Raw genomic sequence first — 13,771 nt, 5'->3', positions numbered from 1 at the left:
AGTTACCAAGTGAGATACCTCTAATTTCCTTGCCCTGTGCCATGGCTAATTCACAAATTAGTTTATTAATTTAAATATGAAAGCAAGTAATTCAGATTTGCTGAGCTTGTTTTTTTCCAGTATTTATTCAATGTCATCTTTGCCGTGTGCATCTTGCTTTGTGATGGGTTGCAGATTATTCATGTACCATGCACTGAGAGAGGAAATGAGTGTGGTTTTATACTTAAGAAAAACCTTCTGGCCCTAAAAAAAAAGTTGAGGATTTTGATATGCAGTACCATTTTGTTAGTGGCTAAAATAGTGTGGCCAGCAGGACGAGGGAAGGGTTACCAAGCATTGGAAAAGGCTGGCCAGGGAAGTGGTTGAGTTGCTGTGCCATCCCTGGAGGTATTTAAAAGGTGTGTGCTTCGAGACATGGTTTAGTGGTGAACTTCACAGTGCTAGGTTTGCAATTGGACTTAATCTTAAGGGTCATTTCCAAACTCAATTATTGTGATTCTGTGAAATTCTGGCATTTTGTTAGTAGGTAAATATATGTGTTAAATGAGTGCTACAAGCACTGAATTATATGCTTGATTTTATAACTCAAAACTGTCCCATTCTAGTAAATATCAATTTTTAACATATTTTTTTAGTGATTTGCCTAATCAGAGTACGACATTCTTTAGTTTTTTCTGAAGAAGTTCTTGATGAAAGCAGAGAGATGCGTAAAACCTTTGTCATTGAGACTGGCAGCGTGCTGAAGTGTGAAATGGATTGTGACAGCACACTGATCTCAGTGTTTCTGTTGAAAGCTTTTTCGAGTTGTTTCTGCATAAGATGAGAAAAGACAACCCCAGAATATTCCTGTGACTGAGGAACACAGTGGATTTTTGAGAGCTATATTTGAGTCTGCTCTGATTTATTCAAAACAGACCTGGAAAGTAGATTTGTTTTTTCTTGTTGATGCCCATAGTTTCTTTGACATTGTAACAAGAAAAGCTAATGGCAGCATTCAAAACTGAGTACCGTAAATAGCTACCTTTGCCTGTTCATTGTTGTGTGTAATTGAAAGGACTTCAAATTGGATCTTGTATCCTGGATCGTTTTCAAGACAGGGAGTAATTTAGAGCAAAGACAATAAGAATATAGCAAGTGAGTGTATTTAATTCCTGTCTTACCCACTGAATAAAGCAAAAATTTTCAAAGCTTTGCTGATAAATTTGTGGTGGATAAGCAAGTGAGACTCTGGAATCTGAATTGAAATATTCAGCCCATGAGAGCCATAAATTAGAATTAATATCTTAGTTAAATTGTTGGGTTTTTTTCCTCATTTTTAATTCTGAACTTGAAATTTCACAACCGTGTCAGTGTCTTTGCTTTCCTACTGTAATTTGGCATTCTACTGCTTAGAATGGACTGTAAAGGTATAGGAGCCTTAAGGACATACTGGAGTTTTTGATGTAAACCTATTGTAAGATGATTTTAATTTTCTCTTATCCTATTTAATGCTGTAGCCAAGAGTAACCTTCAGCTTAACTTCTATCGTGATATTCTATGCGCTGTTCTAATGGTGGGTGGTCCATGCCACTGACACGTTCAGGACTCAGCCCCCTGAGTCCAGTGGTCAAGGCTTGTGCTGTGCCAGGTCCATGTCCTTACACAGAACTAATTTCAAAGTAAAGGACAGTGTGCTGACCATGATCAGGGGACAATTTCTTTTCTTAGAATACCCATCCTTCTACTCCCAGTCTGTATGAGCACAGATTCACTGCCACCACGCTGGGGAGCTCTCCTTCCTAAGCATATTGCCCGTGCCTTGAGTGTGGCAGCTGGAAGCCCAGAAGAGCAATATGTCACCACCCAAGGCAATAGTGCACAAAGTTGGAGTGGCAAGTAATGGCCTAGGGAGAACAGCAAAAAAAATTGAACTTTTAGTAGCAGAGACTGCTCTGATCAACTGTGCATACTACAGGAATGTGAGAGGTAAAATGTTACACCAGTATTCCAGCTGTTGCAACTATATTAATATTTTTTCTGTGTTTCCATTCTGAAATTCAATACAAGATCTACCTACCAGCACTGGTAATTAGCTAGGAATATGCAGTTTAAGACAGGTTCTGATGTATCTGTTTATATTGGGTTTATGTAGAATTAGATAATGGGAAAACGTTTTATTAATGTACTAATTAAAAGTAAGATAAAATATTTAACAGCTTGATAATGCCTTGTAAAACAGGGGAATTTTTAATTAAAAAAAAAAGAATTTTTTTCTTAAAGATTGTGATATTGTCTCACATCTCAAAAGAAAGTGAAATTACTGTCTTTGATGAACTGTTTGATTTGGCAACTTTGGAGATGTTTACAGGGAAGCCCCAGATGAAGCCCCATGCTCTGGTAGTTTGCTTGCTGGGAAATGTTTTGGCCTGAGGCGCTGTAGTCAGGGAGTTCCTGGTGGCAGCCTGGCAAGCCCAGCTGAGAGGGGGCTGCTTGGGCTGTGTGGAAAGCTGAAACTGTTCCCCTGCGTTGCAGAGATTTTCTTTCAAAAAGGGGTGGGAATCGTTGCCATTTAGAAACCAATGAAAATTATGACCTTGCAGCCTGATAATGGCTTTTCTGAAAACAGCCAGAAAAATTACCAAGACTGAAGCTGTAGGAGGAAAAGGGTGGAAGGAACAAGGAGACCTGAGTCACTGTCAGAACTGGGATGCATCTCTGGAGGGGCACTGTTGATGGCACCATGGAAACAAATTGCACTTCTGAGCAGCAACCTAAAGAAAGCCAAAGTGAAAGGTCTCAGCAGTCAAGTATTTTCCAAAGTCTGATGAATCTCTTTGTTAAAAAAAAAAAGTTTCAGAACAGAAATCTAGAATATATGTGAAAAAGACAGAATATATTATGCCTGTACCATCCTTTCTCAGATATTTAGAGTCCAGCTTTTCAAGCACCCAGCAGACATCTACAATCCTACATCTGCAATAGGAACTTACCTGAAAAGAGACAGTAGGTGAATTGATAAATACAGTTATGTTGCTGATGTTGAGTATGCAGCAAGTTATGTGGAAATGCAATTAAGTTCTTGTAGATTAGCTGTTCCAATGACAGTTAAATATGTGTGGATCAGAAAAACGTTATTTTATTTAATTGACAGTCAATACTAGAAACAAAAATGCCACAGAAAAGTGCAGCTTTATTGGCAGTGGATCCAGAGTACTATAGAACAGCCTATAATATTATAAATTAATAGGAAGGATGAGAAAAATTCTGGAGAAAAGCAGTGGCGCAAGTTGCTGTATGGACATGCATTTTACTGGTTGAATCTGTTTAAGCAAAACCTGCCACTGGGGATATACAAGTGGATTTGCAGAAACATCCTTGTCATCATCAATGTTGAGGCTGCTTAACATAAAAAGTTCAACTATTTCAGCTAGTGATGATGGAGTAGCCAAATAACGTGCCTGGAGACTTCTGCTGGGAGTTGGGAACATTATCTTGGGATTGTAAGTGATGACAAAGCACGGCTTGAAAACAGACTCATCTGTGTAAGTAGTAATACAGAGATTGATTCAGAGTCAGGGAACATGATCAGTTAATTAAATTGGTTACTGTGGACTTGATACTCTTTAGAGGGATAGTATCAGGCTTTGCCGTCACATGTAGAATGCAGCTGGGTGTGCTTATGGAGATGTTATACTACACAGGACACAAGATAAAAAGAAACCTTATGAAGCAATTGCACACTTCTTGTTGGCTGACTGCCCTCATCCCAAATTCAGAAGGAAATGATCTGCTAAACAAGAAGCATTTTAAAGGTAGTAGTTGCTCAACAGAGTTCATACATTTTGTCATTTTGACATCTGACTTACAAAGCCCTACAAAGAAGCTCATTCAGGGTTTCTGTTTTCTGTAAAGGAAAGTGCATTTCCTGTAGTCAGGAAAACAAAAAGGAGAATTGGTGTCCCACTTCCATAGGAATGGCACGACAGTTGCATTAATGTATGAGAGACACAGCATATATAAAATTAATCTTTTTCACTGTATGAATATATTTATACAAAACTGCAAAGAGGCTTGATTCAGTAGTCAGAAACAGGTTTAAAGCCATTGGAGGTGAGATACAGTATATTTGGATCTGCTGGGGAGTGTCACAGCTAGGTGAGCTCAAATTGGTATTTAGCAGGTTTGTACTGCACTGAAAATTCAGCACTGGTTTCATTCTGAGTGATCTGCACCATTGCTTAGTCTTGAAATTGAAATAAGCCATGCATGCCTGTCTTGAAAAAATTCCAGCCCCAAACACATGTGGACATTTGTTGTAATTCTACATGTTCCTGTTCTCACCGAGTTTTGCCATGTTGTTTTTACAGTCCCTAAATTAGTCAGAGTCTGTCACATTGTTTAACAGTGGTTTAAATACTTAAGTAAAACTTAGAGAAGTGAATTAAAACTGGTCATAAAATATAGACACCAACTTTCCCTGGCCTGTATATTCACAATTTTGTATATGCTACTCCCTTCCAAATAAACCTGGGAAGACAGGGAAGCTCCCCCAGTACGTGTCCACCTGGGTTTTGTAAGCAACAGGATTGCATCTCATTCATTATGTTAACAGAATTATTTTCAGTGATTCGTGTGCATTAATGCTTTAAGGCTCCTTTTAGGGGTCCAGTTCTGAATGCTCGGTCCATGCTTTTCTATTTGCAGCTAATTGTATTTCCCTATATTAGTCTTCCTACAAAGCAGTGGCTTTTCAAAAAAAACTGTTGCTACTCATATTGATGAGATTTTAGTGTCTTCAGCTTTTCATATTTTATTAATATGTAATAGGCTTTTTCATAGAAAAGTCATTTCAAAAAATTACTTGCCTTTTTAATGGGACTTTTTGTTCATTTTAATGTATATTGCTGAAAACTGATTTAAAAATAAGTAATAAATGAGGATAATATTAAGCAAAAAATGAAAAAAACTTCTTTGAACATAGACAACTAGCTATCATTTTAAATTTTCATAATATATTTCTCTTAATTCAGCAGCTTTACCTTTTAGCAATTTAACATATTAAATTATTTAGTTTTAGTATAAGCTTCTTTTATTAATGTCATAAGTGCTTTTACTTTCATAGATCAAAGTGATATGATTTCAAAACTATGCCTGTTACTTTGTGTAATATCACTGACTAATCTTTCATAAAAATTTAAGAGTATAAGCTAGCATTTATATTGCTTATTACTAAATTTATGAGCATTTTATTTGATGGCACTTCAACTGAAATGTAACTGAGACCCATCCTCAACTGAGAAGTATTTCATTTCTGAATATGTATTGGCAAGGTCAATGCTTAATTGGAAGGCTGCATTTTTGAAGCAGAACACCTTTAGCACTGATGCCCTCACACTGTGGATTTTTTGAATTCTTTATGCTTTGCTGAAAGCTGCTTTGTGTTGAAAATATTAACAGTTGACTTATGGCCTAAACCTTTTAATTCATGCATTAAATGCTTTACATTTAAATGGCAAGAAGTTTTCTGTGGGGTACATGGGAGTTCCTTAGGGAGGAAACAGTTTTGTTCTGACTCCTGCTGGGTTTTGTAGGACAAATCCCATCTCTGTTTCCTGGCTGGCCTCAGTCTCTGTTGCTTGTCATGATTTTGAGTGCCGAGAGACAGAGAATCTGGCTCTGTCTGCACACAGAGCACTGGTGCTGTGATCCCCCTCCCTGGCTGAACTCGGCACCAAGTGGCTGCCATGCAGGACCCAGCCTTAGCTGTAATGCTGAATGTTGCCTTGGTTTTCAGAAGTGCCCTTACCTGTGGTCATTCAGGCAAGCAAAGCCCCTCACCAGCTCTTGACCTCTGCAGCCTCGGACAGCCAGTGGAGCCATTCGCTGTTTGCCTTGATACCCTCTTGGACGAAGAAGGTGCTGTTCAAACGGGAGTCTGACGTCAGCCACCTTCCGGTCAGTAAAAGATGGTTTGCCAGTTTCAGTATTTATAAGGGTTGTAGCAATTCTGTAAAAACTAAATGTTGGGAATTTACTATCCAGTTAATAGATTTCTAGTTATGTCTCAGATGATTGTGTTCATTTGACATAACTTCAGCAACACCAACTAGTTTTGGGACTTGCAAAGAATTCCTGTGACAGGTACAGCTGTGTGATTGCTGTGTAAATTCTGAGAGACACTTAGTGATGAAAAGAATCTGTATAGTCTGGTGAACTTCATGCATGGTTTTTTGTTGTGAATTGTGATAGTCAAAAGATTAATATATCAATTAAGATTCTAATAATTACTAGTGGGAATAAGTATTTCTTGCACATTTGGACTAGAAAAAAAGATTAAACTGTTGGCATAATAAAACTCCTAAATTTGAAAGCGATTGGTACCTCTAAATGTTTTTTAAAATCATTTATTTATTTATATAATTTAACTTGTTGCTGAAGTTTGTGAATTGTGTTTTCATACACTATGTAGATTTTTCCCCTTCCTCCATAGCCTGAAGATATGTCCAATATGTCAGTGTCTTCTGAATTTGGAATAACCCTTCAGAAATGTGGTATGGTAAGTTTTCTTACATTTCTCTTGTTGGTAGGAAGTGTGTGCCCAAATGACCTTTAAAGAGTGGGAACCTGATAGTGCCCATGCTGAGGTTTTGGGACTATGTGCAATTTGATATTAGATTGGTCCCACTCTCCGAGGGGCACTGTTTTGCAGTGTTGGTTCAAAACAGAAGTCAGTGAAATCCCTCAGGCTTCAGGGCATTTTGGATTGTGCTTGAAGTAAAAACCTGACTGTCAATTTCTAAAACTGCAAATGGGCAAATTCCAATGCACTCCTGAGTAATCAGCCAAAAGGCTGGGTAGAGATAGACAGATTTTACAAGATGAGATAAGCCTTCTGAGATAGTCCCCTGGCCCAGCCATGGGTGCCCTACCTGGGCCAAGTGTGGACTTCTTTGGAAGGATGAAGCACTGACCCCTGGGTTGCCCATCGTGTGTTTGGGCATCCTAACACACAACCATAGAAAAGCCATTGTGTCATACTCTGTGTATTCAGTGGGACTCACCTATAGCACAGTATTTAATGAAAAAAGGTTTCATTTTATTTTTGCTAGACTTATTTTTCCTTTCTTTATTTTTTTTTCTTTTTATTTTCCCTTTCTTTCCACTCAGTGAAGCAGGTATGAATTTTTATAATTAGTCAGTTCATCTTATCTGTCTTCTGGGGAGAGATAGCACATCCAACTTTAGGAGCAATCTGAATTCAGCCACTGAAATGGTGCCTATGAGGGGGGAGGATTCAGTAACCAGTACAGAAGAGGTGACATTATAACCTTTACCAGATCAGCTGTGTAGAGAAGAATGAATATGCATCACATCTCATGGTGCTAGTTACCTCTAATGTTGTTAGTGAAATGGCAGCATATAATGATTAATGAGGTGAATAGTAAGCATTTCAGACATAAAAAGTAGTAACATCAAATCTTCTGCTTTTCTATCTCTGAAATTTTTATATCAGAGCCTCTCAGGAACAGACTTTGAAACAGTCTCATGTTGTTTTTACTGCTGTTTACAGCACAGCCTCACACAGGCTCATTAAAAACTGCCAAATAACTTCTGTAGGAGATTAAAGGTAATCTGTTGTAGATGCTGTCTTTATCAGAAAACACTTTTGTAGTGCTATTAGTTGTAAATTACTGAAAACTATACAATTATATGTGATTGTCTTTCACCTGCAAATGCAGTTCACATTTAATTTTCCTTGGCTTACCTTGTCTTCTGCTTCAGTCCTATTTCAAGTGAACAAATGCTTTCATGCTAAGAGACAGACTGGCCATATGGTGCTCTTTAGCTGTTCTAAATAGAAAAAAGTGAATTTTGCACATTTTCCTCCTCCTGCAATGAGTTGCTCCTCAGAGCATGGAGGTGTCTTATGTTTGCTTCTTGGAGTCAGGATCTTTCCAACATTTTAATGTAGAAATAGCCTTATTGAAACTGAGGTGTATAAATTTTACCAGTGCTTCCCGCACCCACTGTCTTCCTTCTTTCCAGAAATGTGTTTCTTCAAGAGCTTCATTCCATAGTATGATGTGAACTTTTCTGTAACAGTACCAATAATCCTTAGCAGAGTTGAAATAAATCTTTAAATTTAATTGCTTGTCTTCTAACACTTTTACCTGTCTCGTTCCTTAATCTCTTAAGCATTCATGCATTGGAGATTATCAATGATCCAATAATCTTTTTTTCTCCTTTCTTTCCTGTTTCTAGTTGTTCTAAATTATTTGTAACAATGATCCTCCATTCCTTTCAACTTCCGTGGCAATTCCTTCCTCCTCTCTTTTCTCCTGTTGTGTCCATGCTCTTGCTGTCGTTCTTTCATGCCACTCTCCCAGGTACCTGAAGTGAGATCTCTTGCAGGGGTTGATGACACACATGGGGCACTTCAGCAGCAGAGAGAAAATCGAGTAGGTGCTTATGGCATCATCAGTGGCTGCCACTGGATTTGGTTCCTGTAGGTGCCTGGCAGCCTAACCATCTGCTCCAAAAGCAAGAAAAAACATCTTCCAGCAAATTAGAGGAGCAACTTAAAGAAGATAACCAGTGGTCACTGATCACAGTGGCAGCACTGGGTAGAGGAGTTCTTTCTAGGAGCAGTCAAACCATATATGTTGCTTGGTTCTCATCTGCTGATTTCAGGGTGAAAAAAAATACGAATTCTTTCAACCGCTTTGCAATTGAGCTGAAGTCTGATTGCCAGTCAAAAATAAGAAATGAAAAACATGGATTTAGTATTAATGAGAGATGGGGTTTTGAAACTTCTTTCTTGTTTCGTTTTGATTTTGTTTTTTAAAGCAGATATCTAGCCTTTGTGATTGCACATGAAATGTTGAAAAGCATCTTGACTGCATCATGCCAGTTTAGAAACCAGGAGAGAGAAAATCTGACCAAAATATAACACATTTTTAATACTTGATGATTTTAACTCTCAGAAGTTGGGGTATAACTCGTGATATACAAGCATATGATATTGGCAATGGTTTCCCTGGAAAGATAACTAACCCTATTTTTATACATGTATTAATACATACATTATACATGTATTAATACATACATTTTTATACATTGCTTGCAGCTTCTAGTACGATAAATAGTTGGGAATTTTGTCCCTTAATTTCTGAAACTGTTATCTGGTTCTATGCTGAATTAGTATGAAATGCAGAGATCAGTGCACAATAGCTACATGTATTGAACCCTATGGATACCATGAACTCTGATGTGATTTCTGAAGTCTATCACAATTCATATTTTTAGAACTCATTTTTCATGAGGACCGCTTTATTATTTTATATTTGCTGGTGTCCTGATACAGTGTAGACATTTCCTTAAAAGGAAGACCTAAAAAGAGAAAGGTTCAACCTGAATCATAATTCTGCCAGTTAAAAGACTATTATTTTAGTGTCATTATTTGAAACCTCATAAATCATCATGAATATACTATAGATTACCATATTATTATAGATCCTATAAAGATTTAAGAGAATTCTGGCTTAATATGAGTTACAAAGGAAGGCAGTTTGGAAGGTGAGAGGTCAGTAAGCAACTCTGTACTCAGAATAATTTCATTTAGAGGGTATAATTGCTCAATAAGACTTCAGGGCTTAATGGAATAAATAATCACATGAGCACATGTTGCTAGAGATTGATTAGTCTGTGACCATCACCGCTAATTGGAAGCAGAGCCATGAACTCCCATGTTCACTGGTGGCTCCATCTGCTCTCATGTGGGAAGGGCAAGTCCAGACAGCTGGCATCCTTCAGAGAAGGGGGTTGCTATGAAAGAAAGGAAAATAGAGACCAAAACAGCATGGAGAGAATTACTCTGTAGTGAGGAAGCTTGCAAAAGAAACATCCTTGTGGTACAAAGGTAGAAATTTAAGAATTTTCCAAACTCTGGTTATAAAGTTATGATTCAGTTTTGTGCTGTATGCAGTATCACGAGGATATTCAGAATTTGATTACACTTCTGGTCGTGTATGAGCTGAGTTTCCACCTTCTGGCTTTCTGCCACTGTCTCCAAGCAACAGCTTGACATACCAAAGACTAAAATCTCACTGGGAGTGTGAGATCAAACTGAGTGTAGTTTCATTTGCAGATCACTCAGAATACCTTCAGAAAATAAGTTTACACTTATAATGAAGTTTTATTTATAATCAGGGCTATGAATTTTGCTGTTAAGATGCACATACAGCTGCCTTGCACCATTAATACTAATATTTCTGATTTCAGGTGGATGTTGAACGTGACCCTCAAACTGCATACATTACACTTGTAATTAATAACACCAACACATTGCTCTCAACAAACATCACAGATCTTATCCTCATGGACAACATTACTGGTCTACATGTTCAAAAAAACAGTGGGAATAAGACCACAGATGGCATACAGATTTACAGGAAAAGTTTCTTGCAAGGTAACAAAATCTGCAGTAAAATACCCCTCATAACACATGTCAAAGTGCATCTGTTAAAATCACTGTATTTATTTGTTTATTTATTTGTTTATTTATTTATTGTGGTGTAAATTATTTGATTATCATTTAATACAGGCAAATAAGTCTGGTAAAGGTTTTAGGCTGCAGTTTCCAATATGTCAGCTTCCTATTAACTGTTTCGACTCACACCTTTGAACTGCTTCCAGTCTTCCAGGCACAGAACTGAGCCTCTTTTATTTTGTAAAAGTTGCCATCAAAAATGAGAGTCTTTCACAATTGTATTTGTTCATTTTGGGTATTTTTAAAAATTTCTGCAAAAGGCATTTTAATCATATTTTGAGGCTTCTTTAGCCAAGTGTAGCAGCTCAGCTTGCTGACGTATTGAGGTGCATTGGAATTGAAAAAGGCCATACAATCAGAAATAAGGCAGCTCTTGTCAGTATGTTTTCTTTCCAAACTGAGCAAATTACAAAGTCAAAGCAAGTAATAAAGAAATAAACTTCCAGTTGTGAAGTCAGTTTGTTCCTTTTCTAATTGTTAGCAGTTCAATCAGTACACATGCATTAAATTTTATCTTTCTTGACTTCTTCATCTCCTTTTTCCTAATCCCAAGCATGTTGAAAATGAGCAGCTTGCTTTTGGAAGTCACGACATTTCTCCAGGAGCTTCAGAAGTGTTCACTGATTCTTGTTTATGATGGAAGTATCTCTGGTTATGATAGTTTTATGGTGAAAGATTTCCACATAGAAAAGGGAAATAAGTAGGCCTGGGGCTGCTGTCTGATTGCAGTTGGCTAGCCAAACTCTATTTCTGTTAACAGCAGTGTGAGCAATGGTTGCAGGACTGGTCTTTTTGGAAATGTTGAGGAATTGTTGGCTTTCCACAGAGATTTCCCGGAAAAAATTATCCCTGGGAAAGAATAGGAAAATGGCTTTCATATCTGATCTAGTATGCCAAGTTGGAGCTACTACGTAATTTATTTATAATTACTGTATCTGGAGTTGAAGCTGGCTTTTCCAGACAAATCAGTGTGAAAAATACTGAAGTGGAAGAAAATCCAGCAGACCAGATTTCTGCATAGTTTGAGGTTTGGTCATTACTATATTAATCCTGAAGTCAGCCCATACCTTGCCACTGGGGCTGGACAGAAAGGCTCTGCCTACACCGGCCTATGTACTGTCATGCTCGGTGTTGGCCATAATAATTTTTCCTACTTCAGTGCATTGTGAATCAAAATTCACCTGAATTCTGTCAGATTTCTCTTTGGTTTCAACAAGTTAGTGGTTTAAAATGTAGGCAGTCCATTTTATAATAAAAATATTTTAAAATAATATCATGTGACTTTTGGTATCAAAAAAATAATGCTTTTGGGTAGGTTGGGGCATCATTTAATGCAGTTTCCAAATCCTGGGCTGAATTTGCTTGAATTTTAAGACGCAGCAGATATGAAGGATGTTGCTGAGCTCAAGTGGCCATGAACTGTCTACTCTGGATGTGTGGCATCTGCTATGTCAGAAAGGAAAAGCTCCAGTGCTGTCCCAAGCCTTCTCCAGGGATCTTTAAGAAATTTTCATGGAAGTAAGCAAGTCTATCCATATCCCTCTTTTAACAGGTGGAGAACACTTTGCAATCAACTATTCTGCACTTCTTGATACAGAAGAAATGTGGCATGGCAGGGTCTTGACACTGCCTGCAAAGCTAACTTTCAGGAGTTCATCACAGGTATTTTATTCACAATTTTATTCTGCTCTTCACAAGTTTTGTAAAAAAAACAGTCTCCAAGGTGGGTCTTGCTTGCCTAAACAATGAGGTCATCATGTAATGAAATGAAACTCTTAGGGTCTCTGATTGATTACCATGAATTTATAAATGTATGAATTATTCTTCATAGCTTAAGAAGTCCTAGACCTCATTAAGTAAAGTATTTTTGTGTGTTTTCTTGTAGCTTTTCTTTATACTTTCATATTTCTCTTCAGTTTATTGATCTGTCTTGGAAATAAGTGTCCCACATGTGTATTCCTGAAGCCGAAGCGAGATTGAAAGTTTTGACATATTTTTATAATAAAGTAATTTATTTTAGCTGAAAAACAAGTTGCAGCAGAGAAAAAACCTCATTGCTCATAAGAAAGACACCTTTTAGTATAAGAGTTTTCTGTGTCTGAAAGATTTCTCAGAGAAGCTGAGAAATCTCCATCCTTGCTGATTTTGAGAACTGTTGCATCAGGCTCTGAAACAACTGGTCTAATGATGGAATTAGCCTGGTTTTGAGTAGGAGACAGGACACGTGGTTTCTGCCAAAGTAAAATTTTTCAACTCTTAAATATGGCTTGATGGTTTTTCTGTGGTTTTCATAATTACATGTAATTATAACCTGCAGATGTATTTCCCATTTCAATTGCCTTTCTCCTTGGTTTTAAAGGAAAAGGTGTTCCATGTGTATGGGAGTGGTACTAGAGCAGTGGAGAGGAAAACTTAAAAAAAACAGGGGATGGTAAAAGTAGAGATTTATACACTGACTGTGGCTCCTGATCCATGCATTCTCAGTCAACCCAGATTTTATAGGCAAAGAAAAATGTAATACTTTGTGCATTGGGATATGGGGAGTAAATCCTACAAAGCAGCTGCTTCCATGTCTTTCAGTGTTACCCCTAAGTACACTGGATTTTCCTATGAGATTTATTTCAGCTTTAAGCTTAATGAGAAGTATAGCTAATCTAAAGAGAGGCTTTTCTAGAGACTCTAGGCTGTTTGCCAGTGGATTCTGCTTTTTTTTTAATACAAGTAATTTCTTGTATCTCTCTCAGAATAAAACACATCTCGTATCATTGACAGCATCACTTACTGTAACAGAAGAAGAAAAGACCAAGGTAAATTCTATGATTTGGTATTACATTGACTCTCCTGCTTATACTTCTGGATGATCTAAAGTAAATCCTAGGAGCTAAGGATGTCCTTGTGTACTTATGTCTCATCACTCAGCTATTGGCTAGTAATCATACACAGGTTCTGCCTTCTCAGATTTTAAGAGGAAGAAAACAGGACTCAAAGGGTCTTTTTTTGTCTTAAACCAGCAATGTTTGTTTAGTATGGAAAATCTAAAAATGCCATTATGCTCCTTGCCATGTTCTTTCATTTGAGGAATCGTCCAGGCATAGGAAACTGAGGTGAGGATTATGCTCACCTGCTGCTGTGCCTAACCACCATGAGAAAGCTTGTTGTTTTTACAAAAGGGTAAAAGTATCCTCCACCTTTTGAGGAAAGGTTTCTGTATGATGCTGATACTCAAGCCTGACAAATAAAACT

At 37.5% G+C, this 13,771-nt stretch overlaps 1 protein-coding gene across 3 annotated transcripts in view; it reads left to right on the top strand.

Moving 5' to 3' along the window:
• Positions 1-13,771, top strand: part of EVC2 (EvC ciliary complex subunit 2) — a 61,315-nt gene that overhangs the window by 4,302 nt on the left and 43,242 nt on the right. For all 3 annotated transcript variants that reach the window (XM_053940357.1, XM_053940359.1, XM_053940356.1), the window contains exons 3-7: positions 5,774-5,934; positions 6,470-6,535; positions 10,261-10,447; positions 12,081-12,190; positions 13,273-13,335. In XM_053940357.1, the coding sequence (XP_053796332.1) occupies positions 5,774-5,934; positions 6,470-6,535; positions 10,261-10,447; positions 12,081-12,190; positions 13,273-13,335 (587 nt within the window). The remainder of the gene's footprint in view (positions 1-5,773; positions 5,935-6,469; positions 6,536-10,260; positions 10,448-12,080; positions 12,191-13,272; positions 13,336-13,771) is intronic.

The sequence above is a fragment of the Vidua chalybeata genome, chromosome 4, assembly GCF_026979565.1.
Source record: "Vidua chalybeata isolate OUT-0048 chromosome 4, bVidCha1 merged haplotype, whole genome shotgun sequence".
In the NCBI taxonomy this organism is placed as follows: domain Eukaryota; kingdom Metazoa; phylum Chordata; class Aves; order Passeriformes; family Viduidae; genus Vidua; species Vidua chalybeata.
This window is presented reverse-complemented; position numbering and strand designations above follow the sequence as displayed.